Source organism: Zootermopsis nevadensis, unplaced genomic scaffold (assembly GCF_977971745.1).
Source record: "Zootermopsis nevadensis isolate Lab colony 2312 unplaced genomic scaffold, Znev_1.0 Znev_ptg000061l, whole genome shotgun sequence".
Lineage (NCBI taxonomy): Eukaryota > Metazoa > Arthropoda > Insecta > Blattodea > Termopsidae > Zootermopsis > Zootermopsis nevadensis.
In genome coordinates, this window is record NW_028259192.1 from 17,467,174 (window position 1) to 17,490,808 (window position 23,635).

The 23,635-nt window shown below is 37.9% G+C and overlaps 1 protein-coding gene across 11 annotated transcripts in view; it reads left to right on the forward strand.

Annotated features, from left to right (window-relative positions):
- Positions 1-23,635, forward strand: part of LOC110830662 (lachesin) — a 555,442-nt gene that overhangs the window by 406,451 nt on the left and 125,356 nt on the right. For all 11 annotated transcript variants that reach the window (XM_087340972.1, XM_087340974.1, XM_087340973.1 and 8 more), the window contains one exon: positions 21,345-21,552. In XM_087340972.1, the coding sequence (XP_087197098.1) occupies positions 21,345-21,552 (208 nt within the window). The remainder of the gene's footprint in view (positions 1-21,344; positions 21,553-23,635) is intronic.

A 23,635-nucleotide genomic window follows, 5' to 3' on the forward strand; every position in this document is an offset into this window, starting at 1 on the left:
ATAGTACCCTAAGAAACTGATTATTATATGTTTACGTAAAATCTTCCCCACTCGTACGTTACTAAAATGGTGTGTTCATTTCCTATTGTTCTTTCTGCACTATATTGGTCGTGAATCCAGGCGACATTAAACCTTCAAAATGTTCATCACGGTCATTAACGCTGATGTCATCAACATGTACATCAGTCTTCGTCATCTCAGCTGTCTTCACCTTGTTACACGATGCTGGACTGCGGTGTGTTTGTGCCCATCTCATGACCTCCGTTTTCTTCTTCTTCTTCTTCTTCGTCTTCTTCAAGCGCATTAAAGTTCAGTTTCTTATTCCTGGCCACTGTAAACATAATGCGCCATAGATTTGGACGAGTCCAGTAAAGACGTAAGGAATTTAAATGGTGTTTGGGTTATTTCACCCGCAATTTAACTACGGAACTAGCCCATTGCACCTAGGATTTAAACTGACAGTTTTGTCCCTTACTTCCCTTCGCGTTGTTCACACGTTGTTCAGAGGCCACGTCAAAATAATTGAACTGTATCCATGTAGTCAAAAAACGAGTCGTAAGATCATACTCAAGGGAATATGTTTAGTGATCATAGCAAGGTGCTTTTAAATCATGGAAATTTTAAATTAGCCAGTAGTTAAAGATAAAAGTGTACTTTGTATAATTTAAAATGGTAAAACGTTCCGAATGATGAACTTTAAATAGCAGGAAATGTAGCTACTGTGACCTTTTTAATGAAGCTTCAGTATTTATCCATAAATCCACACGGCGTTTCAAGCTAAAAGATCATAATGACGTTCATTATAATTGGCTAATTATTCAAATTTTTTCTTATTACGGGTGGATTGAAGCGTAATGCCATTCTATAGTATATACATTTTTTGAGTGGGAGCATTTCAGTAATGATTAAATGGAAGGTTATTAATAAAATGGTCTCGTAAACAGACATGGCGCAACTAATAGGTTGCATGAGGCGCCCTTTAACGTGACTGATCCCAAGGGTGGAATGAGCAGAGTCCCGTGACCTTGGGAGTAACTACATTTGAACTTTGAATAATACATGAAAACTTAACTGGCTGATGGTCTCATAAAAGAACGTAATGAAAGCATGCAAGTTATATACACTATGTGATTATGCACTTGTCATGGCAATGAAACTGTAAAATATTTTGTGAATTATACATAACCGAAGCATTTAAAAGAGAGGAATTAATTTAAAATGCTTTTAACCCGCAGCATACTCTGTCTTAGATTCAAATGTTCTGTTCTTTTTCCGCTCAGAGTGAGAGACTGTGATTGCTATTCGAAAAAGGTAGCATATTTTAATTCATGCTTTTTAAAAATATGTGAACTCGACAATAATACCAAATTTCATAATGTACCTCCCTTTCAACTTCGTATTTCCTAGTTTTTACACACATATAGGTTAGAATTAGTTACTAGATTTATTAGAGTATAAAAATTTAATTAAAGTGTTGGAAATAATTCCCTTCTTCCACTTTGCATTAATATTTACGTAAGGTGAGATTTCGTATGCTCATGGCGGCGAGTATGAATATGGCTGACTGTCTTATGGGATGCTGGTAGGAGTTTACCAAAGTTTCACAGGTTCTTGCTGCCTCTATCATCAAGGCGATAATCGGTAATCTAATAGAAGTAGGGAAATTAAAATTTTGATTTCATTCAGTTTTCTATGAACATTTTAAAACCAGATTTAGAAGTAACGATACAGCAGCTCATGATAAAGAACACTTCGGTCTCTTAATTTGCTATTCGAGGGGCGGAGGTCTTTCAGATATTTAGATTTAAGAAACCCTGTACGGCAGTGAGAGGAAAAGTTTCCTTGATCCCTTTATCTTGTCACCACGTACGACTTCTAACATAAAACAATTTGAAGAAGTGTTTTTTGTACGTGTGAGTGTACGTTTGTCAACAGATGGAGGAAGTGAGTATAAGGATATTACACCCAATCCACTTTAGTTCGAATTGTATTCCGACTGTTAAAATGCTTCACAGTCACGAAAAGAATTGCTGTTAAGAGAAGCATCAACAGTGCTAATAGCTTACACTGGTATTGTGAAGGAAAGTGCAGTAAATCAGAGTTGCAAAAAAAGGCAGCTTGATTTCGGAAGCCGATTTGTTGAACGAGCGTGTGACCGGAATTGTTTACTCTTCTGAAGACATTTTTTTCACTTGGTTCTGCTCGTAGACACACCATATTCACAATTGACGTGAGCAGCGGCCTAGCAACAAGGATGAACTTTGGCCTTTACTCGAGTGTTACGGTTGAAGTTGGGAGGGCCTATTATACTGGAGTGGACCTTCTGATCTTATTTTGGTATCTTAATACATGAGAATTGGTTTGAGTTTTAAGTTGTGCATTGTATAGTACTCAACGTAATACTGGCATAGGCAATTACTCGTAAAAAAATGTTTTAGAAAATCAAGTATGTTATTAATGTACGACATAATGTCGAATTTAATAAGTATACCTAATTTTGTGGTAAATATATTTACCACTACCCACGTAATAAATTAAATAATTTTATGTATTGCCTATTTGACTCATAGCTATAGACCAGGGGTGGCCAACACGCGGCCCGCGGGCCGCATGTGGCCCGCCTTGAACATTTTTCCGGCCCGCGAGATTCATCACACTTTTACAAAATATATTTATTTTATAATGGCCAATGTACGCTTAGTATCATTATTATTATTATATTATCTATGTTTACATGTAAGAATAATAGTAAACACAATAATAATAACTCATTATGTTTCAATTTTTCACTCCAAAAAATGTCTATTGTGTATCTAAATCTAATATGGGGATATATAATTTTATATGTGGCCCGCGGAGTTATGATGCATTTCCAAAGTGGCCCGAAAGATCATTTGGGTTGGCCACCCCTGCTATAGACAATTCAGATTTAATTACTGATTCTTTCTGATCGGACACTACTACATTGTGTTTACTACATAAAAGAAGATTGATCAATCAATCCAAATATTCTAATGTGATTATGAAGAAAGAGTCCGAATCCTCTTCAAAATACAAACCTTTTTTGCGAGGCTAACACGTTCAATAGTTACGGGAATTTAAAGTCATTTCATTTAAAAAAAAATATTGAGTGTATTAACAACTTCATCGAACACTCAAGACAGTTGTGAGGTCGAATGACGGTGGTGAGTGACTTTAAGAGTTCCTGTACTCGTGTGCCGCCTTATGCAACGACAGTAAAAGAAGTTGTCTCCCTTGGTCTCTTCCCCAAACTTCACGACTTTGAGACTGCTATAAACCATACGATCTGATGCCTAGTAATTTCCACTCTCCCATGGTTTGTCATATTATCTTTCCTGGGAACTTTGCATATTAAGGCACATGCTTTAGCTATAAACATAAAAATCTTCTTTAGAAAGTTCCCTTAAGTAAGTCCCTGAAAATATGAATTTCGGAACCTCATCAGACCCCTAAAACTGAATCTTATACTGATCAGACATAATGAAATTAACTTAATCATAATTCGTTTTCTATAGAATTATTACACTTCCAGCCTACTGTATATTAATTTATATAAGGTGACCAAGTTCCGCCTATTTGACGTTCTCCAACTAAAATTATAACTTCTTTCAGCTCCAGTGTTCTTTTACATAGTGGTTACTCCTGCCGGTTTACTTCAGAACAGAAATAAAGTAGATGTTGTTAGGTTATTTCCTTGTTTCAGGTTACTGTAAATTGTAAATGCAAGAATAAGTTCTTACGTGCTCTTCTTGAACAGTAACTTTCACGTTATATGCGTGTGCGTGCTTGCCTGTGAGAGAGATCCCGAGGTAGGGTTTCAGTTCAAACAGCAAAGTTAATTTACTTCCTAAGATCGCTGTGGTTCTTTAGAGGAACGTCTAATTCTGCACTGAAAAAGAGATTTAATGGAAGAAATATACAGATAAATATTTTTGTTAATAAATACGTGAGCAGAGACGTACTGAATACAGACAAATTCTTTTTTATTTTTAGGCATGTTTAATTAAATTCGTATTAAATCGAAATATATTTAAATACTAATTTTAAATGTCAGTTGATGGATATTTTACGGTATTCTCATTTACCATTCGTTACTCACTTATTCGTAGCTGAATTGGGTTTTTTTTTGGATACATTCAAGGCATGTTTCATAAATTCAGTGCATCAATTCGTTAAACATTTACAAAATTTAGCAACATTAAATTCGGTATGATTACTTATCCTCATATTATCTACAGGCAGTTTAAACCAGTTCACCTTCCGTACTTTTGCATGGTTTCTGCTGTTTTTAATGATCCATAAGGTGAAGTCTAGAAACGGATCTTTCTGTGACTAACTCGGACATGATACTTTGATCAATAGAGTACCCTCTACAGTTACAGCGTTACCAGTGGCAAAGCTTTGCGTGGGCCAATGCCATGAATATGTGAACGTGCAATCTACAACCAGCCTCATGAGTGCTGGATGAATTTCCTAGGTCTTCCTGACAGCTGATCCCAGCTGATATATTTAGAGTTGTCATGTTCTTTCAGCGAGTGTAGGAAGCTGTCCTTCATTTGAAGGTACAAGAAGAGTTCTTTTATATTTTGAGAAACTTAATTAGTGATCATATTAATTGTTATTCTTAATACGCTCACGGATTAGGTCCATGTGGCCTGGATCATGTTAATCGTGTAATCTATTTTTGTATTATAATCAACAATGAGGAGTCGATGCTCTGACGGGGGCAGTTATCACTTTCTTTCTCAAAAAAGGACATACCGAGAAATGTTAAAAAATAGTATTTAAATGTATTATTAAGTAATAATTTGTTTCACATCACATGGCAGTTTATTCTACATTCAATGCTTTTTTAAAAATATTATCGTGTTTTGGGTCCGATTGCAGTGAATCGATATGGATTAGAATTAAATTTGCCATATAAAATTCGGAGCATCCCCTCCTCAGCCCTCACCATCAGAATCAGTTTTTTTAGGGGAGCGAAAATAGTGGGCTCACAGACGCTCTCGATACGGAGAAAGCCCTGATGCCCCGAGATATAGTTCACCTCCATTTGTAACCTAATTTGCTCCTTAACTGAATTGAATTGGATCTCTGAGAATGGGAGGGAAATTCCCATCTCTGATGTTACGCGCAGTGTGTGAAAACAATGTCTCAGGCGGTGTAATAATAAGCCGAGGGCTGTAAACTCGCCAGGGAAACACAATTTGTTTAGGTGAGGGTTAGAATTCCGTTACGTACGTGTAGAACATAAGCCATGAATTGAAAATGTTCGGATTGAACTTGTAATTTCAGATGGGTTTTCCAAAGCAAATCGTTACAAGTATCCGGTTTTGTCGTTACTTCAAAGTCGTGAGATTTGGAATCATGGACCGAATTCAGCTGGTTGTGGAAAGGGCCCATGGCAAATTCGTGTGAACACTATAATGAATCTTAGGTTTATTAAAAGCTGGAGTATTTCCTGACTAAGAGAGAGACAATTTGGCTTTTCAATATGAACTCTGTATTATTTAAATAATTAATACACTTTACTGCTCTGACTACATTTAACCCATGTCTTAGAGCCTAATGTCGTTTGCAGATTGTATGCATTCTTGTCACTAAATGTAGTAGGGAGATCGTGTACGTGTGTGTTTCAAAATATGCCTTCTAAACCAGTTACCGGATTACTATATCATTTGACATTTCCGTCTGAACTGAAGTATGTTGGGTAATCTCAGTTTATGATTCACCAGGATGGAAATTGCACGAACTAGACAGCGAAAGTAACTGCCTCCTGGAATATTGTGCTGTGTAGTCTGGTAGATATTCATCGACGTTTCAGAGGAGTTTACTGGCTTTATCATCACAGCAATGAGTCCATTGTTCTAACGCTGTTTAAAGCGGGGTCCTAGAATGATGCGTCATAATATATTCTTTTTAAAATTTACTACTCGTTGATGTAATTATTTTTATGTTAGACAACATAGCGGACGTGATGAACCTAGACAGTTTACGTTTTGGCTTGATATCGATATCTAATGAACCACTGGAGGTTTATGCTGTATTTTGCATGGAAATGGGTAATAAACGTACGTATAATTTTATAACTCTACTGGAATATGTAGGATTATTAGTGCTCAGATATTAATATACATTTAATGTTGCCCTTGGCGCCTACCTAAGCACGCCATAAAGATGTATGGAAAGTGGAGGTATAACTCCACGCATTCTTAACATCGGCGTTAGATGGGGTGAGTTGTTATCTTCACCACTCGGCCGTTTTAACTCCGAGGAAGGGATTCCGTTACGCACTGTATGGGAGGATCGTCTTAATATTGCGGCGGAGAAAAGTATTTAGACCTCCCGGAAGTGAACCGCGGTCCTTAAGCCCATAGCCTGGTGACACTGCTAAAATATTTCAGCTCCACAGCAAAGCTTTATATTAAAAGTCAGTGTTCATTTATGGCCTTACCATATGGATTCACGCATTTGAAGGTAATTAGTCGTCATAATATATTCCACTAGCGTTCCTCCTCTTGTCAGTTGGTGGCGAAACTTGGATGGTTGATTGATTCTAAGCTTCGATGTTGTTTCAACAGCACACCTTACAAAGCGTAGGATGAGATGGGAATTGCGTGAAAATGTATATTCAATTCCAAAGTGGTTCAGCAGTAGATTTTCCATTGTGAAATGTCAGCATACTCTCATTTCGTACCACAAACTGTAATCACAGATGTGTTCAGTATTCCTGGCGGGTTCTCTTAGCTTCAGATGGCACAGATAATAAACTCCACGTGAGGTCTTTATTGTTTTATTTAAGAGAATGTTCGACTGGGTCATTTTTCAACAGTTTCCTTCTGAATGTCTACAGTGCCTTTTAATAACGTTTCAACATTGTTCCCGTGGAAACACTAGGTTTTCGCCATTGAAATGATGTGTATAGTGCATCTTCTGCAATAATACATCATCTATATTTGTTAAGTCTACATATCGCATTCCAAGTAAAATAGTGCAATACATTTTTAGTTAAATATAATTGAAATATTAATTCTTTAATTCAGAAGTGTTCTTGCATTCAATATTGTGTGTACACATTTATTATATGTAACTGGCCGGGTATGTTTTACGGTGACATGAGTCAACATAATTAATCGTCATATACCAGTTTTTATATATTGCAGCTATAATGTTGCTACATATCATGTACACATTAGTACCATCAATAGGACCATTGAAGTTTATAAAATGGCGTGACGATGACCAGCTTTGTTAAAATATGTACAGTGGTAAACCCGAGGAGATCAGATTCTATTAAAGAAAGTTTCTGCAGAAAATACTTTGTATTGATTGGTATATGCGTACTTCTTTCATAGTTCTTATTTTCGTGTTGAAGCACCGTCAGTTCTGTACACTTCACTTCTCAAATGTTTTCACACTATTATGAAGTGTCCATTTTTGTTAGATTTCGTTTTTTCGACAAATGCTTTGCCATTATCAGGTGTGGAAGTTTTACCTTGATGCTTTATACAGATGTTTGCTAACATTTTTAAAATGTAGGAATATATTTATACACTGTTTCCTTTTTTGGACAATGGTTGCGACCGTACCTATGGAATATTTTAGTTATTTTTGTTGTATTTGTATGTGTCGGTAAAATCAAATTATGTTAGTGTGTTATTAAGTTATTTTTTTACGGTATTTGATATTATTGTTACACCGTTCGTGCTTTAAACGAAGGAGGCGAACAGCTTCTTCGAATACCAGTTCCCTCATTATACTTTAAGGAACAAGCAGACAGACAGTTAAGAATGGGGCTATCGCTCTGTCCCGTAGTGGCGTAGCTTGAACGGAAAGTTGTTGCAGACGCGACCCGACGACAGCGCTCGTCCAACATCGATCCTGTCTGCAGGTTCGCCGGATTGTAACTAACCTTCTATTGTCTCCATAGTTCTCCATTTGGTCACTGTTGAACTATTTGCATCTCTGCAACATCCGGCCTATCAGGACCGACTCTGGCAGAATTAACTTGTTCGAATAGCTCTAAAGTTATTTAAACTCGCGATGGTTTATATTTTCCAAACGTGTGCAAAATTGAGGTGTTAAATTTTGAGGAATGAGAGACATATACCTGGATAACTAACCTTAGATCATCCTGGAGATACATAATAATGTAGCGATTTTAATAAATCAATGGCAGTCCTTCTTTCCTAAGACCAGGAATCAGTTTATGAATAGTAAATATACATACCAAATAAACGCGTACACTGAGGAGGGGAAACTGGTAGAGGGAAAAAAATTGACGACAGCTGAAAATAGGAGCCTGTACTATAACGTCGATTCTAATCGTAAGAGGAACTGATATTCCAAACACGTAAAAAAATTTTACTTTATTCGACTTTAACGAAATACAAGAAAAGGGGCGAAGTGACAGAAGGGTTAAGATAACTTTAAAATCTTGAGTTCCGTAGCTTGTACTCATTACCTAATATTATTAGCGTTGTCTAATAAAGAAGGTTAAGGTGGACGTGGCATGTAGCCCTCGTAGGAGTGTTGGAAAACCTGATGTTAAGAGACCACACAGAAGATCCAGGCTTCGATGGTTGATAATATTAAAATGTATCATAGCTGAGTAATGTCTGAGGTGTGGTTTGAGTTCATCTAGCTCACGAATACGTTAACGAATCTCTGGGTTCCACAAAAGGCGAGGAATTTCTTGAGCGTATTTTTAGCTTCCGGAGGACTGTGCCCCATGGGGTTAGTGAAACGAAGGAGAAGGCTTGCGGAGGAATAAGCATTTGATCAGCTGCTTGTTATTGCTAAAGGCCAAAGCCACGTCCCACTCTGTATCTCCCAGGCCGTGTCGAACGATGTTTTAAGTCGTTACACCTTATGATTGATTTATTTTGTTCGTTAATCTATCTGGTGACAGGCTGTGCTTGACATCTGCAAGAGCCCAACTGTAAAATCCGCATTCTCTATCAGCGTTCATTTTCAAATTTTGTGTGTTGCAACTTACAGAGACACTTTAAGTTCTAGTACCTTGAAGTTCATGTAGAATTCAAACTTGGATTCGTAAGGCACTAAAAATATTAAACTTCAGACAGCAGAAATTGATATTTTCAGACGTTTCTGGTGATATAGACAAAATTAAAAACAAAAATGATATATAAAACGTGAAATATCTTGTACACATACAAAAACAGAGGACATAACCAACCCGCTGTGCGATATGGGCAATAACAAACTCCCAAAATTTGCACTTCGTTACAAATCAGGTGCAAAAATATTCACACAAAGGAAGGAAATGAAGTGAAGCGGACTTCAGTCTAATTCTTGGACTAAAATGTAAAAACCAGACAAAGGTTTCCCAGAAAACAGATTATCCACTGTCGTATTGAGATACGATGACGAAAAGATATGTAATATGGACCAGATCGCATCGGGATCCAAGTACTAATTTTAATTTACGAGGCAGCTGCTGGGTGGATACCAAACTCTGCACCGTTTTCGTGTAATTTTACGCCCTTTTGCTCAGTTCACAGGCTATTACACGTTGTACATGCAGGTCTGTTTGGCGAGCTTCAGCATTTGCATTCAATTACACTAAGCGAGGTGTAACATCAACACATCCACAGTGCGTTCAGGGCGTCCCTGCCTTAGGTTCCACCGGCTTCATATTTCGTAAGCTTAAAAACGATTAGGTTACTGTTGCTTTCATATAACTTTTAATAATTTATACCTACGTCTGGTTCTTAGGTTTTGCTGGCCCTATCGTGTTCCATAATTACTTATTGCGTATTACTATGGCAACAGAAAGACAAGTTCCAAAACTCTTCACGGGCAACGATTCTACGACATTTTCAGCCATCTTCCACCATCACTTTGAACTTCCCTCGGATCCATCTTATTGTTATCCTCTCATTTACTTCTCTGTCTTCAAAGTTAACTTGTCCAAAGGGATTTACCTGCTAAAGTTGTAAGCACAGTCTTTGTCTCGCCAATCCTAGTTACATGCCCAGCCTATCATATCCTCCAGCAATCCACTGAGCTAATAATATTACATAGCAGGGGTTGAGGTTCTTGGGACGGTAATTATGAATATTAAATTTTTAAATCACGAAGTTCCTTGCTAGGTGTATGTAATTATTCCAAATGTATCTCTCCATTCTTATTACGTGCAAATATTTTCATGAGCACTTTGTCCTCACACTCTTTTTAGTTTCGTTTCACCTCAAAATGAGCGCGTTACATATCCATTAAAAGCAGACGGCAAAATTGAGTCGGCCGTTTACAAAACTGCGTGAGTACAGTGTGTAATGGACAGGAACACCGAGAACCCTTTTCTGGATTAAAAATAGCCTGTCTGTGAAGGTGATCATTCACCTTAGTGTGTTGCTAGGATTACGAATTCGTGAAGATTAACATCCACTCACACTTTTCGTCTTCGTGGCATGACCAGGAGGCACAGGAAAATATTTGCCTTTACACGTTTTTTTTTTCGAAGATTATTTTGCATTGAGGTGGGGTCGAAATTGTAATACGCCTTACACATTTCCATACCTATCCATTAGACGTTCTTATTATAATACATTTCAGTAAATGGATTCATATTTTCAAAAAAACGAAAGATACGTATCAGCATAATCAACTGAAAATTGTAACCACTTTATTGTATTTTGCGCTCAGAGAAAGAACGCTCTTAGAAATTCGAAATCTGAGTAAAACTGTGTTTATATGCAGTGACTTTGTTGAATTTTTGCTGGCCTGACTGGAACACAGCACCTGGGGAAAAAATATTACCTTAAAAATAACCAGCATGAAATATTTCCTAACATGAGATTCGTTAGCCCGCAACTTATGATCGAAACAGGGTCACGAGACGAACAGTTAAGCCGCCCATGTGGAATATGGCGCAGTGGTACAGCGTACATTTATTGTAAACTTTATCTCTACTTCTATATTCAAGGATTTGAATATATAAAGCCTTTCTGTGTAGTGAATCTTTCGTCCTTTCTCACCCACAGCCTTCGTGCGTCTGTTTCCTTTGTGATTGACTCGTCGCTACTTCTCCTGTTTACTCGTCGCTTTGGATTTGCGTCTCTAGATGTTTGTCTTGTGCAACTCCAGAAAATGATTCAACCTTCTATTTGCTGTTTGTCCGTCAGTCTCAAAATCAGAAATAAGACCCACACTTCTGTTTAATTTAAATCAGCGATTTCAATAAAGCAGGAATGGCATTTCCGCTGTGCGTTACACATTTTGTCATTTTAACCAACATAAAATAACTGTTTAGGGGGTTTATCCTTTCCAGGCACTTTCTAGTTACGAAACTGGTTGGTGGTTCATTACCGCCTCTACAAAAGCCCATCATTTATGTTACTTCTGAACAAGTTCAGACCCTTTCACAGTCTGGCAAGCTATTTACCAAGGATTCGATTCAGTTTTTTTATTTCTTTGGTGATGGATTACGTTGTTCAGAAAACAGATCTATATCTTTAAATTATGGCATATTTTAAGATATTTTAAGCCACTGCATTTCAGATCCCTGCATTAAACAGCGTTATTGACGCTCTCACCTCAGAACTTTGCGTGACAGCCGTCATGTTCACATTAGTAATGGCAGAGAACTATAAGCTGAATAGTGAACTAACGCATATGCGTATATTTTATAGCCTTCTCTGCAGAGTGCGCCTACATTGGGGAATCACTTCAAAGGATTCGACTTTTTTGCTCTCGCAACTGTGATTATTTTTATATTAAAATTTCGATATGTTTGAAAAATGAAAAATGAAATCGTGTGCTTAGGCTTTATTAGCAACAGTCCTGTGCATTTTGCATCTCTGGCACATGTTCGCTTGAAACTGCTTGTCTCGTGATTGGCTGAACTAGTTCCATTGCCAGGATTGAGATTTTTCTAACTTTTTTTCCAATAAATAAAGTAAACATAACATATAAATGCAATTCCTCAAGCTATTCATATTCTGTGTGGATCGGGAAAATGCTCTGTACGTTTACTCAAAGCTAATAACAAGTAGTAATGTCGAGAATCGAAAAAGTGAGGTCATTATGGCTTATGTTATCAGTTCGTCTTCATCGGAACGATGTCAGAAAAACTTTTACCGACGTGCAAAATTAAAAATTGTCCCATGCATGTCTTATAACTTCATATGTGACGTAATGAAAAAATCAGCAGTTGCTGTTTCATATACCATGGAAACTATAACAGAAGAACTTCGAATTAAATGTGTATCAAACATATCGCCATATTACATAAGAATCTTATATTTTCATTCCTTACATATTTTCGTTCTATAGATTTGAATTTATTTTCAACCTTTTCTCTACCAACTTTTGAGCCTGGTTTAGTTCTTTGAAGAAAAAAGTAGACTTACGAGATCCCTATTTGCGCGTGGCTATATAATGATGATTATTGTCCCGATCCTCAGAGTCAGTTTTCCAATTTCTTATCCAGTAACATCTCCTGATCAATTCTTGTAAATATGACGTCTTTTATCGATATCTTATTAATTATTTTTTCCACAGGTTTAAAAGATTTAACCGTATTTTTATTTACAAGACCAGTATATTATTCATATTAAATTATAAATTATAATTCTAGTGCAGATAACATATAAATATCTCTGCCCAGAATATAATTCGAATCCTTGATTCCATTGTTAAAAGTAAAGTTTGTCCCACTATACGCCGTGTAGGCGTTAGGGGTGAGTGGAGGTATAGCTTCTCTCTTCCTTGACCTCTGCACTAGATGGGGGTGAGTGGTCAGCATCCATTGTTAGAGCTCCTGAATATCTAACGCAATATTTTTTATTATTATTATTAAGTTATGTGGGCGTTATTTTAGCCTGTTTCGTTAATAATATTAGCAATAATAAGAGTTTTCCCTTGACAATGCATTGATCTTAGTCTCTGTTCCTTCAGACGTCTTATCATATTTACACAAGAAAGTGCAATTTAGATGGTTTAGAATGTGGCAGACCATTACCCTGTCGCCTGGCGTACTGTGATGTCCAACACAGTTCATTGCTACGGGTTTTTGCCTTTAATAACCCGAAGTTATCTCGAAGTGCAGGCTGCGCCGAGCCCCAAACTGCGTCTGGGGACAGTAGAACCAGCTTTACCTCAGCAACCCACTAGAATAATCCAACATACCACGTCAGAAGAGAACTGTGCTGATAATGCTGACTGAGGCCCTGCTGGCTACAATGGAACAGCCCTTTGCGGACCAATATTATACCCAAGTTAACCAGACATGATGAATAGTTGGTGCACTATCAAATGTACAGGCTAATATGCTTCTCTGGGGAACACTTAAGGGCCAACCATTACTACGACATTAAAGTAGCTGTAGCTTTGGAGTAAGGTTCTGTGTCAGGGAGAGGAAGACGAAACATTCGCACAGAATTTTGCCCGCTCACGAAATGTAAATCATTTCATAGGTAATAATACACAGTAAGTAAACAGGCACATCTCATACTTTCCCGTCAACTTTATATAAATTTTTCTTTGATTTACATTGAAATCGAAATGTCTGTCTTGCTGTTTCTATGTAAGCAAGTGATAATTGTTCCCTTCACTACGAAAGGTTTATTACCCTGATTGAAAGGGACCACCACTGGGTCTTATCCCAAAGCAGATGAATCCAACCGACACCCTTTCACAAGAGTCACTTTAATATTACCCTCCGATTTAATTAAATATCTGCAATGTTTCCCGAGTACCATAGTTAAAACTACTGAAACATGGTTCATTTGTGTTCCTGTGATGAGAACGCGATATTTTATGTTGTAGTCATTAATTGGACTGCTCGACCTTCCATATTTATTACAGTAATAACCCCATTGTCGTTTCTAATTTAAAATAAGCTCTTGTTCCCCAATATCGATTTGAAAGTATATTCTCTCTTTACTTCTGTATTAAAATATATTGAATGGATTTCCATGTGGTGCTCATGAAATGTATATATAGTTTCTCATTATATTTATGCAATCACTTATATACTCAGTTGAAGCTTACCGTTTCGGAACAAGCTAAGAAAGCTTCGTACGAGGAAGACATTCGCGAAGTGACCATTAGTAGTCCTTTTTCCATATAAAAATATGTAGAAAATTGTATTGTGTTTTCTCGTTACATTTTAAAATATTTCGAAAAAGAGTTATAGATGTTAATGGGATGTTTGTATTTTAAGATATTTCCAGATATGGACCCATAGTATTAAATTTAATCTAGATCTGGTCAAATATGCGACTGACGGACCGGTACACGAGGAAACATGATCTTATATTACGCGCGCTGTCGTAGGACGCGAAACTAACCCGATGGAGTAGTGCCCGTTTTGTGAAGCTGACAGTTGCTGAGCAGGTCAAGATATTCCACGTTCACATGTCACATTGAAAACAAAAGTTGATATGTGAAAATTCGTAACATAATTAGGCCCTATTTATATTTGAAGTTTTATTGCGTCAGTCTTAACCACAGTAAAATTCCATCTGAAGGTTTGTGGCGATGGAGTAGTATTAAAATAAAACACTTTTTGGATATTATATAGTCCTAATTTAATTAAAATACTACGTTTCTTAGACATATTCTAGTCTTCGAAGCTTCTTTTTGATTTAAATAAAGCGGTGGGTAATGCCCAAGAATTATTTTATTTCTCAGCCAGATTAGTGTAATATGTTTACTGTACCAAATTTCATAGAAATACATCATGACACGTGCTTTAAACTATAGAGGCTACAAACTTGTGGAAGGATACAGTTCATAAAACAGACGTTTGTCTTAGTGTACATCAAACAGTTACACGTTATTTTTGAAACTTTTCAGTATGGCTGAGCAGTTTCCTCCCGAGGTCCGAGGCTTTATATGAATTATTTAGCCCTAGTTATCGTATATGCATAAACTTTGTAGCAAATTTCTAGGATTTAAATTTGTATAATCAGCCTGTCACTTCGAATATGGTGACGCTGAGCTTCAGGAATTCTTTTAGATGAATAAAACATGAAATCCATTTGGAATTTCATATTACATGTGTCAGTTCGACATTTTATGTAGGCCTGTGTGTTGCTTTAAGCGCCGTTTCTATATGTTTCTATACGTAGGTCTGTAAGGACCTCGTTTCACTCAGTATCAGTTTCTAATATTTCAAAAATGTATCGAATTCCAACACATTTCATAAAAATGTATCATATGTAGAGTCCTAAGGTATTATACTGAAATGTAAAACAGGCAAGTCTGACATATGAACGAGAACAGAAGGTGGAATATCCCCACTCACTTGTCAAAGGAATTTCATATTCGAACAAAGCCCTTTTCTAACCTCCTTTCCCTATTCTATAACGAAGGACTCTCTAATGTTATCATCATGTTCGCCTGTTTGTCCACACTCATAACCTTCGAATCGACTGACATTGTCACGACACTTTCAAAACACCATGTCAGACCTTGTATATTTATTTATTTGTTGCGTTTGATTTCTCTAGAATGTAAAGTAACACGACAGCCGCCCAAAGTTAATATTTAGATTTTTGCTTGTTATTTTTTCACCCAAATTATAATTTGTGATGAATACAAATTATTAAGCAGACCATTATGTAGTTATCCTGTCATTTTCTCCTTGCTGTATTTCTCTCAAACGCCACATTTTACGTTCTTTACATTATTTGAGAAACCAGATGCCACATATAAAGAAGTAAATATAGTTTTGTATGTCAGATTCTAGGTTCTCAAGGCGGTGAATATGTCGATGTTGGTCTTGTAAGTGGTAACGCCGTGTGGGGCTTGTTGGTGGATACCAATGTTATAGCCATTTTCAGCCCTGGGTATGAAGGCAGAATGTTTTTTTTTTCTTAAATGTTGGTATCTACTAGCAATTCCTAACAGAACAACATTGAGATATAGTTTTGTTTGTTTATTCTTTGATATCTTTACAAGTATATATCTAGAACTCTGAGTTTACATCCGGTCACCTCTGTGTCATAATGACGCATTCGCAAACAGACGACATGCGTAAACGTAACGAACATTTTTAATGCGACTCCTAGGAATGCGTTTCCGTTCTTCTTGTCGGTAGTAAGTAACGGGAAGTCAGCGTGGACAACTTCGTGTGGTTGCTCCAACACCAGGACGTTCTGGGACCTTGATGGTAGCTACTGTGACAAAATTCTGGAAATGAAGTAGGTGGCTGGATTGGAAAACTCACAGAGATGCACCTCGCCCCAATTAACGCGAATGTCATCCCCTGATAGCGTTGTGAGCACGCTGCTTCACCAGGGAGAAGATTGATGAGACAGAGGCGAAGGAAACGAAGAAGAATACAACAGAACAGGGAAGAACGAAGATAGAAGAGCGTTCACAAGCTGTTGCGGGGAGAAAGGAGCTCCAGTCGTAGTGCTGATGATCGATGGGTTACGGTTAGGGAAGAGACAATAAAATAAATCATGGATGAAGTGAAACAGCAAACCTCTTTTACACATTCTCATTACAGGAAGATTCTATCAAACCGTTATGCTTAATTTACTAATAACAATTCGATTGAACGTGACAGGATCCTAATGTCTACCTGAACTGAATTTTCCTTCCACCTCAAAATTTGTAACAGATTATAATAACTTTAGGCGTCTTCTCATTCAATAGAAATGCCTTTTTACACTTGGAAAGATTCCTTGAGGAGACACATTCCCATGCTGAGATACGAACCAGCGACCCCTGTTTTCGAACGGTTAAACACAGCACCATGGACAAGCAGAGGCGAGTTTTTTTTTTAAACCTTGGTACTAGTTGATGGCGATTGGTTAGCTTGACAACCGAGTTGCTTTACCTGGAGTCTAGAACCCGATACCCACTGGAAGAGAGATGGGTGTGCCCCAGAGTGGGTGTAGTCGTGAAGACGAGCCCCTGCTCGTACCAAGATGTGGATCTAACCCATAACCAGTCAAGTTCGTGGTTAAGTTACCCTGGTTGTATTGATGAAAGGAAATAGTGTTTAGAACTGACTTGCCTGTTAACATGTAAATTAAATAGCCGAGGTAAATAACCCTGCTTAGTCAGTTATTTTGTAAAAGCTGGGAAACGCTCAGCCCCGTAAAGGTTCATTAACCGAGTTCAAAGAGCCCGTCTCCGACTCTGAAACCATCCTCAGACAGATGAATCCTATCCACACTGGCACACCCTTTTAGTTTCCATGTATATCTTCATGTTTCTCTTTCATATTAATAGTAATTTACTTTTAAAATTATGAGTTTTATTACGTGCCGATGTTGATAGTGACATCATACCTGGGCAATCGATGAATCTCTTGTAAATTTTATAGGACATAATAGCCGACTGATAGAATTTATAGAGCGTCAGTAACGAGTGATATATTTACCCTCTAATGCACATCGTGCCGCGAATCTCATGATATTGTTGCACTTACCGTCTTGCTTTATTTTCGTTACGAGTTACCGGGCGTGCAGAGACTGACATTTCCATGATAATAAAAGGGTTTTATTGGACTGTGCAGCGAGCAGAAGAGTCCGGAGGAATTCCATTGACGCTGTTTATACGCGTATTGTAGCACAGAGACTGAAACTTATGATCACTTAATCTATATCAGTGACTGGTACAAGGGAATTTTGCCGCGCAGCATCTGGACTTTGTAGTCGGTGAGTCAGTAGTTCTTCACGAGGAAATTCTTCTGAACCACTGGTACCACCGGTCTGTGGTATGACCTCCTTTCGTTGATTGAGCAGTGCACTTCTAATGCAGTTGTGCACTCAGTACCTATCAGCAAGTTTTCTTCGCAGGCATTTCAAAATTCCTGTGAGTTGCCTTGGAACAAAATTTTGCGTCTGCAGTGGACACGAAATTACTTTCTACGCAATTCTGAATGTGTAAATAGAAATCTTCGTAGGCCTGACAAGAAACTTCTTGTTATAAAACGTTTCCCCGGGCATTATTATTCAAATAAAGCACAACACTGCTAACTCCCGAAACGTCTTATAGGTGAGGAATCTCAGACAGAGACAATGTCAAATACAGTTTTGCCTCATTACTTCAAAGCCATTCATTCATGCTTCTCAAGGGTTAAGTAAATACGTATGACGTAGGCGGTCTCGTAGATAAGTGATGTGCATGTGTTACCTCCTGTTAATGAGTGGAGAACGTGGTCTTTAGTGCAAAGATATTTTTAACGCGTTTTTATTTTTTATTCTCCGCTATTCATAGTATCACTGTTCGTTTATTTGTTTTCTCATTACTGTTTTGTAAATTCCAGTATTATAATGTTTTACCAGTAAAGTTTACATCAAGTTAGAACGAGCACCGACGTTTTCCGGTCTGCTAGTAGTGCAGCACATGACTTCCCAGGCCGCAAACGTCCACTCCAATCTGTTGACAACTTAAACGTCGTACTGCGTGGGGTGACACACGTCAGCATTAGCAGCACAAGCAGGTTTAACAGTGTAATTAACGGTAATTAAGGAGGGAGATCATTAATAATAACAGTATACACTACGGATGTGTCCTTAACATTCAGTAGAATGTCTGCTTACCCGGTCTTGACGCGAGAGGACAGACCGGGCAACAGCTAAGGCGACTTTCAAGATAACAAGATAACTGGAGCGAACAGTAATCATCATTGTTTGTTTTCATAAAATCTTGTTTGATGTAAGACTGATAGTAGAAACCGCCTAATTACATTGCAGTGAAGACGTAATTGCGCTGTATTCTGTAACCGGGCGGTGGGTCGAGGTGACTACCCCTCTTTCGCCCTTTCCGAGGAAGTGGTGAAGACGTCCCCAACAGTGAGGGAGTCACGATTCACTACAGGGAACGCACGTGTTACAGACCAGGCGCTTATAATCACACTGCAGACGTTGCGACGAAGGGGATGACAACAAATAGGAACCATATTGAGATAATGGTTGATGTACTGTCTAAGCTAGCGGTTTTAATCGTGAAGTACGAGGCGCGTCCTCAAAGTAAGTTTCCCTGGGGCCGTTTACAGAAACAAAACACAATTTCATGGAAATATTTATTGCAACAGATACAGCAAGTGTCCAGCTATTTTTCAACATATTCGCCACCGGAATTGAGACATTTGTCATACCGTGGTACCAACTTTTGAATACCTGTGTCGTAGAAGTCTGCCGCCTGGGATTGGAACCACTGTGTGACATCCATCTCCGCCTCTCTGTCATTCTCAAAATGCTGACGCTGACCGGACAGGAATTTATTGAGGTGTAGGAAAAGATGGAAATCACTGGGAGCGAGGTCCGGGCTGTAGGGTGAATGATTAAACACCTCCCAGCTGAACTCCTGCAGGAGTCCGTCGAGCCGTGTGCGGCCTAGCGTTATCACTGACCGCACTTCACAGTCGGCGGGAGCTGGAATAAGAACCTCCATCTTCAACAGCTGCAACGATGCTACTGTGAGAACGCGGGAGGTGCCGTTAGTGCATGCGCCATGCTACGTGATTGCTCTATCACGTACGCACAGTCGCTTCGCGCAATATAAGGTTTGCTAGCTGTGGGACGAGTGGGAAACTTACTTTGAGGACGCGCCTCGTACATGTACCCCCAAGGGGTATACGTGAAGCGTCATCATATGATACGTGGAAAATCCATTAATTAAACTTTGTTTGGAATGAAAATGGCATTGTATCTTAAAATCTTAACGCTGTTATAATACACAGTTGCACGAAATTTTAAATGAAAATGTAGTCGATGTATGAAATTCAGAACTGCTTATTTAGGCTAGAAATGAAACTAAAAACTTTGTTTTAAGCCAAATTATATCAATACACACTAATCTAAAATAGTGGTTAATGTACAAGATAAGTATGGCTTCATTTTGGAGGTCTAGGTGTAAGGTGGACTGCTAGGAATTTGTCATATGCTTACAGGATGTTAAGAGATACCTTGGTACACGATTCACTTTTTTTTCGTAATTCAAAGACTCTCTGTAGTTTTGAATACCTTTACTTCTGACGTCGCCTGTCGCTTCATAATAAGATGTCAAGACCTTTTTCCACCGTTGATGTTACGAATTATCTGGCGATGGTCGCTGGCAGCTTTGAAACGTCTGTAAATTTCTACGAGACTACACGGCGCGACATCCCAGAGGACAGTCGTCTTCGTTCTTGACACCACTAGAACCTGAAATCTCATCATATCACGGTGCAGAAAAAATTTGTCCAACAAATGCTATAAATTAAACCTCTGCATTTGGGGACAGACTTGAGCCGAGTGCCGATGGTTTTATACTTATACTCTCGTTAGGTATCATAAAGCATCTGCAGGACACTTTTTGTCTTTCTTCGGGGGACACAGTATTTATTTGCCATTGTTTTGCTAGTCTGTGTCCAGATTTTTGTCGAGGTTGAAAGAACATTCTTTGTATTTATGCAGTGATGGAAGAGGTAATTCCAGCGGAGACGAGCTAATCACTCGTTGTAATCTCCACGTTCGGATGAGCGTCTGACTGACTAGCTATCCTTGATTTCTAGGAAAAACTGAATGTTTGTCCGTCGACTTTTAGCGTCGATGAGGAACGAGAGTTTCATGTGACCGACCCAGTGCTATTAGATTATGGCCGACATGAAGTCTCGTTAACAGCATTAAGGGTCTCTCTCCTTCAGGAATTTGTATCTGAGTTACCTTTATAGAAGCAACGAGAAACAATGATGTGGAGTGCCATCAAACCGTCGTATGTTTTATTTAGTTATTACGTGAAGTGTGGTTGTCTGTTTACTCGCTGAAATTGTAATATATAGACTTCCTTTCTATATAGGATTTCAATCAGTTCCGTTTGATAGACGTTTTCGTTTAACACAACTACTTACGACTTTTTGGTTCATTTTTATTACATCAAACAGATCAAGGTACTTATTGCTTTAGAGGTCTGAGTAATTTTGTGATTTATTTGAGTATTCTGGTTTTTGTTAAAATTTATACATGGATGTGTTTATTTTTGGCATATCTGTAATCTTCTCCATTTTATAAAATAATGGGCGTCATCTCTTTAACAGTGTGTAAATGTGTATTATTTTTAGACGTTTATAATGAGTCCCTATTTCTTATACTCATCCTTAAGTTTAATATCCTAACGATCTTGAGCGTGTTATTTGATAACCTGCGAAATTTAATGGATAAATATTTGTTTGTTGAGTTTGTGTAGCTACTCATTTATTGGTGAAATCCTTTGGTAACTACAAAACCCTTTATGAATTGATTACAGGGGTATTTTCTATGTTATTATAGGTTGTACCGGCGTTTTTATTTAGCTGTCTATACACTACGACAGATAAATTCAGCGTCTGTGATATGCATTCTTGTCTTTCGCAGGTGGGATGGCTGAAGGCGGAGGACCAGACGATCTTGACGCTTCACAACAAAGTCGTGACGCACAATTCACGGATCAGCGTGACGCACGACAATCACCGCACGTGGCAGCTCCACATCCGTCAGGTGAAGGAGTCTGACCGGGGTTGCTACATGTGTCAGATCAACACCAACGTCATGAAGAAGCAGGTCGGCTGCGTAGACGTCCACGGTAAGTTGTACCTGGCGTCTTGTAACCTGTGACGCTTTTCTAACGATGTTTATTCACAGTTACATTTGATCCTTCGAGAACGAAGTTCATAAATAAAATAATAATAATAATAAATAATTTGCATGTAATCTTTGGAATGATGTTCGTCACATTGCGTGTACTGTTTTTATAATAGTTGCCATGGTAACGCTTCTAAGCGGTTTATGACGTTATTGGATAATGATTATGGGACTGTGTGTGTCTGTTATACCGTTGCCATGGTAATCCTGTTTAGAGATTCTCAACATTATTACTTGAATTTCTGGAATTTATTAGTTCCTTTAGAGGTTAAAATGGAAACCTAGAGACATTTAACCGGTTTAACGTTATTCTTATATAAAAGAACAGGTTTCATTTATATTGTTACTAAGAGGTTCTGTTCATGATTTTCAGTTTAAGATCGTATAACATTTGCATTCACAAGAATACTTAATTTCAATATTTCGTATGTAAAGAATCATCCTTAATAGATTTTAAATATAAACCCTCCTTGAAACATTCTTGAAGAATAAACTACCGAGTGAATATTCAATTACTTTTTGCAGTTCGCCGCTGTGTGATGTGTTTCATAATCCAACAAATTTCGGATTCAGTTAAGCTGAAGATGATAATCAGGCGTAATACTGTAAAGACAAATGTTCTTGGGTTTATGGATAATAATTTTTCCTGTCGTACTCAACGATACGTATCAAATTATTAGGCCTTTGATAACTTATTCGGGGAAGAAAGATTGAAAAGATATGTAAGCATTTGTTGAATATCCCTGCAGTGACGGCAGGCCCCATGCTGCTACTTGGGTATTCAGCTCCCGCCTCTGAGGAAACCCAACGCGTAACCGATACAAAGATGAATTGGTCATCGCCGTTCAGAGAAATATTCGCTGTTTATCTTGAATGAGAATTATACGGGTTCCATAAATAAACTTTCCGGGCAAAATTTCGAATTATTTTAAACTTAGAACAGTCGATGCATGCATTTACTCCGGTAACTTTATAAAGATAATTCCGACGTTCTGGAAGGAATTCCCGTCTGTATGAAGGAAGAAAATGTTCTGATGACAAAGGTAGATTCAATCTTAAAATTGTATGCGCTATTCTACGACCAGCATAATGACTCATGGAAGTTACTGAAATTAATGGAGTCCACTAAAATGAAAACGTATCTGAGTATCAATTTTAGCGCTGCAAAGCAACTGCTAACTGTGTGAATGCTCCTGTCTGTTTTTACTGTAGTCATGAATTTTTTCGCACTATTTACTAAGATAAAGTATGTAGTCAGCTAACACAACTTCTTGTTTCATTAGTCGGGACATCTGGTGCTTCTGTCACATTCCTTTGCATGTAATTCCGAAATTTACGTTTTTTTCTTCTCCAAACCTGTTTTTGTATGTGTTTGAAATTCGGTCTTTAAATAGACTGGCTTATCCAACTTTCTGTCATGTATGCTAAAGGCTGAGCACCGTATCCCTTACTGTAACTATTAAACGCTTACGAACTGTATAAAATAACAAAAACCATTATGTTAAGATGGAATTGGTTCTTTTGATACTTTGCTTAGGTATTTTATACAGTACAAGACATTGTGTCGGCAACGTGTTAAACGCATAAATAAGCTGAAAGAAATGTGTGTATGTGTTCTTACTCGGAATGCCTGTTTCATGCTCCCATCAGATTATGTTAGGCTAGATTCGTCTTATTAACGCTTTACGAGAATCTCTTTGTAAGATTTTCGATGTCTAGGAAAAGTACAAATGATACCTTACAAATCTGTTAATTATATACTTTGTAAAAATCGTCATGAAAAAATATGTGTATTTTACGTTTTTCTGTTTCTTTCACATTTTTACCCCGGTTGGAATGCAGTTTTCTGAACTTGCTTTATTTGACTGTCTTCTGTTCTTAGTTCGTTTCCCCTCCTACCTCTTCGTGCTGCTGCTCCGATAATTGTCGAACTCTTTCCCGAGTTCATCCGATTGAAAGCAGAAAAACTGAACATCGAGGTGCATTGTGGTGCTAGCATGAAGTATTAGCTTTGTCGATTACTG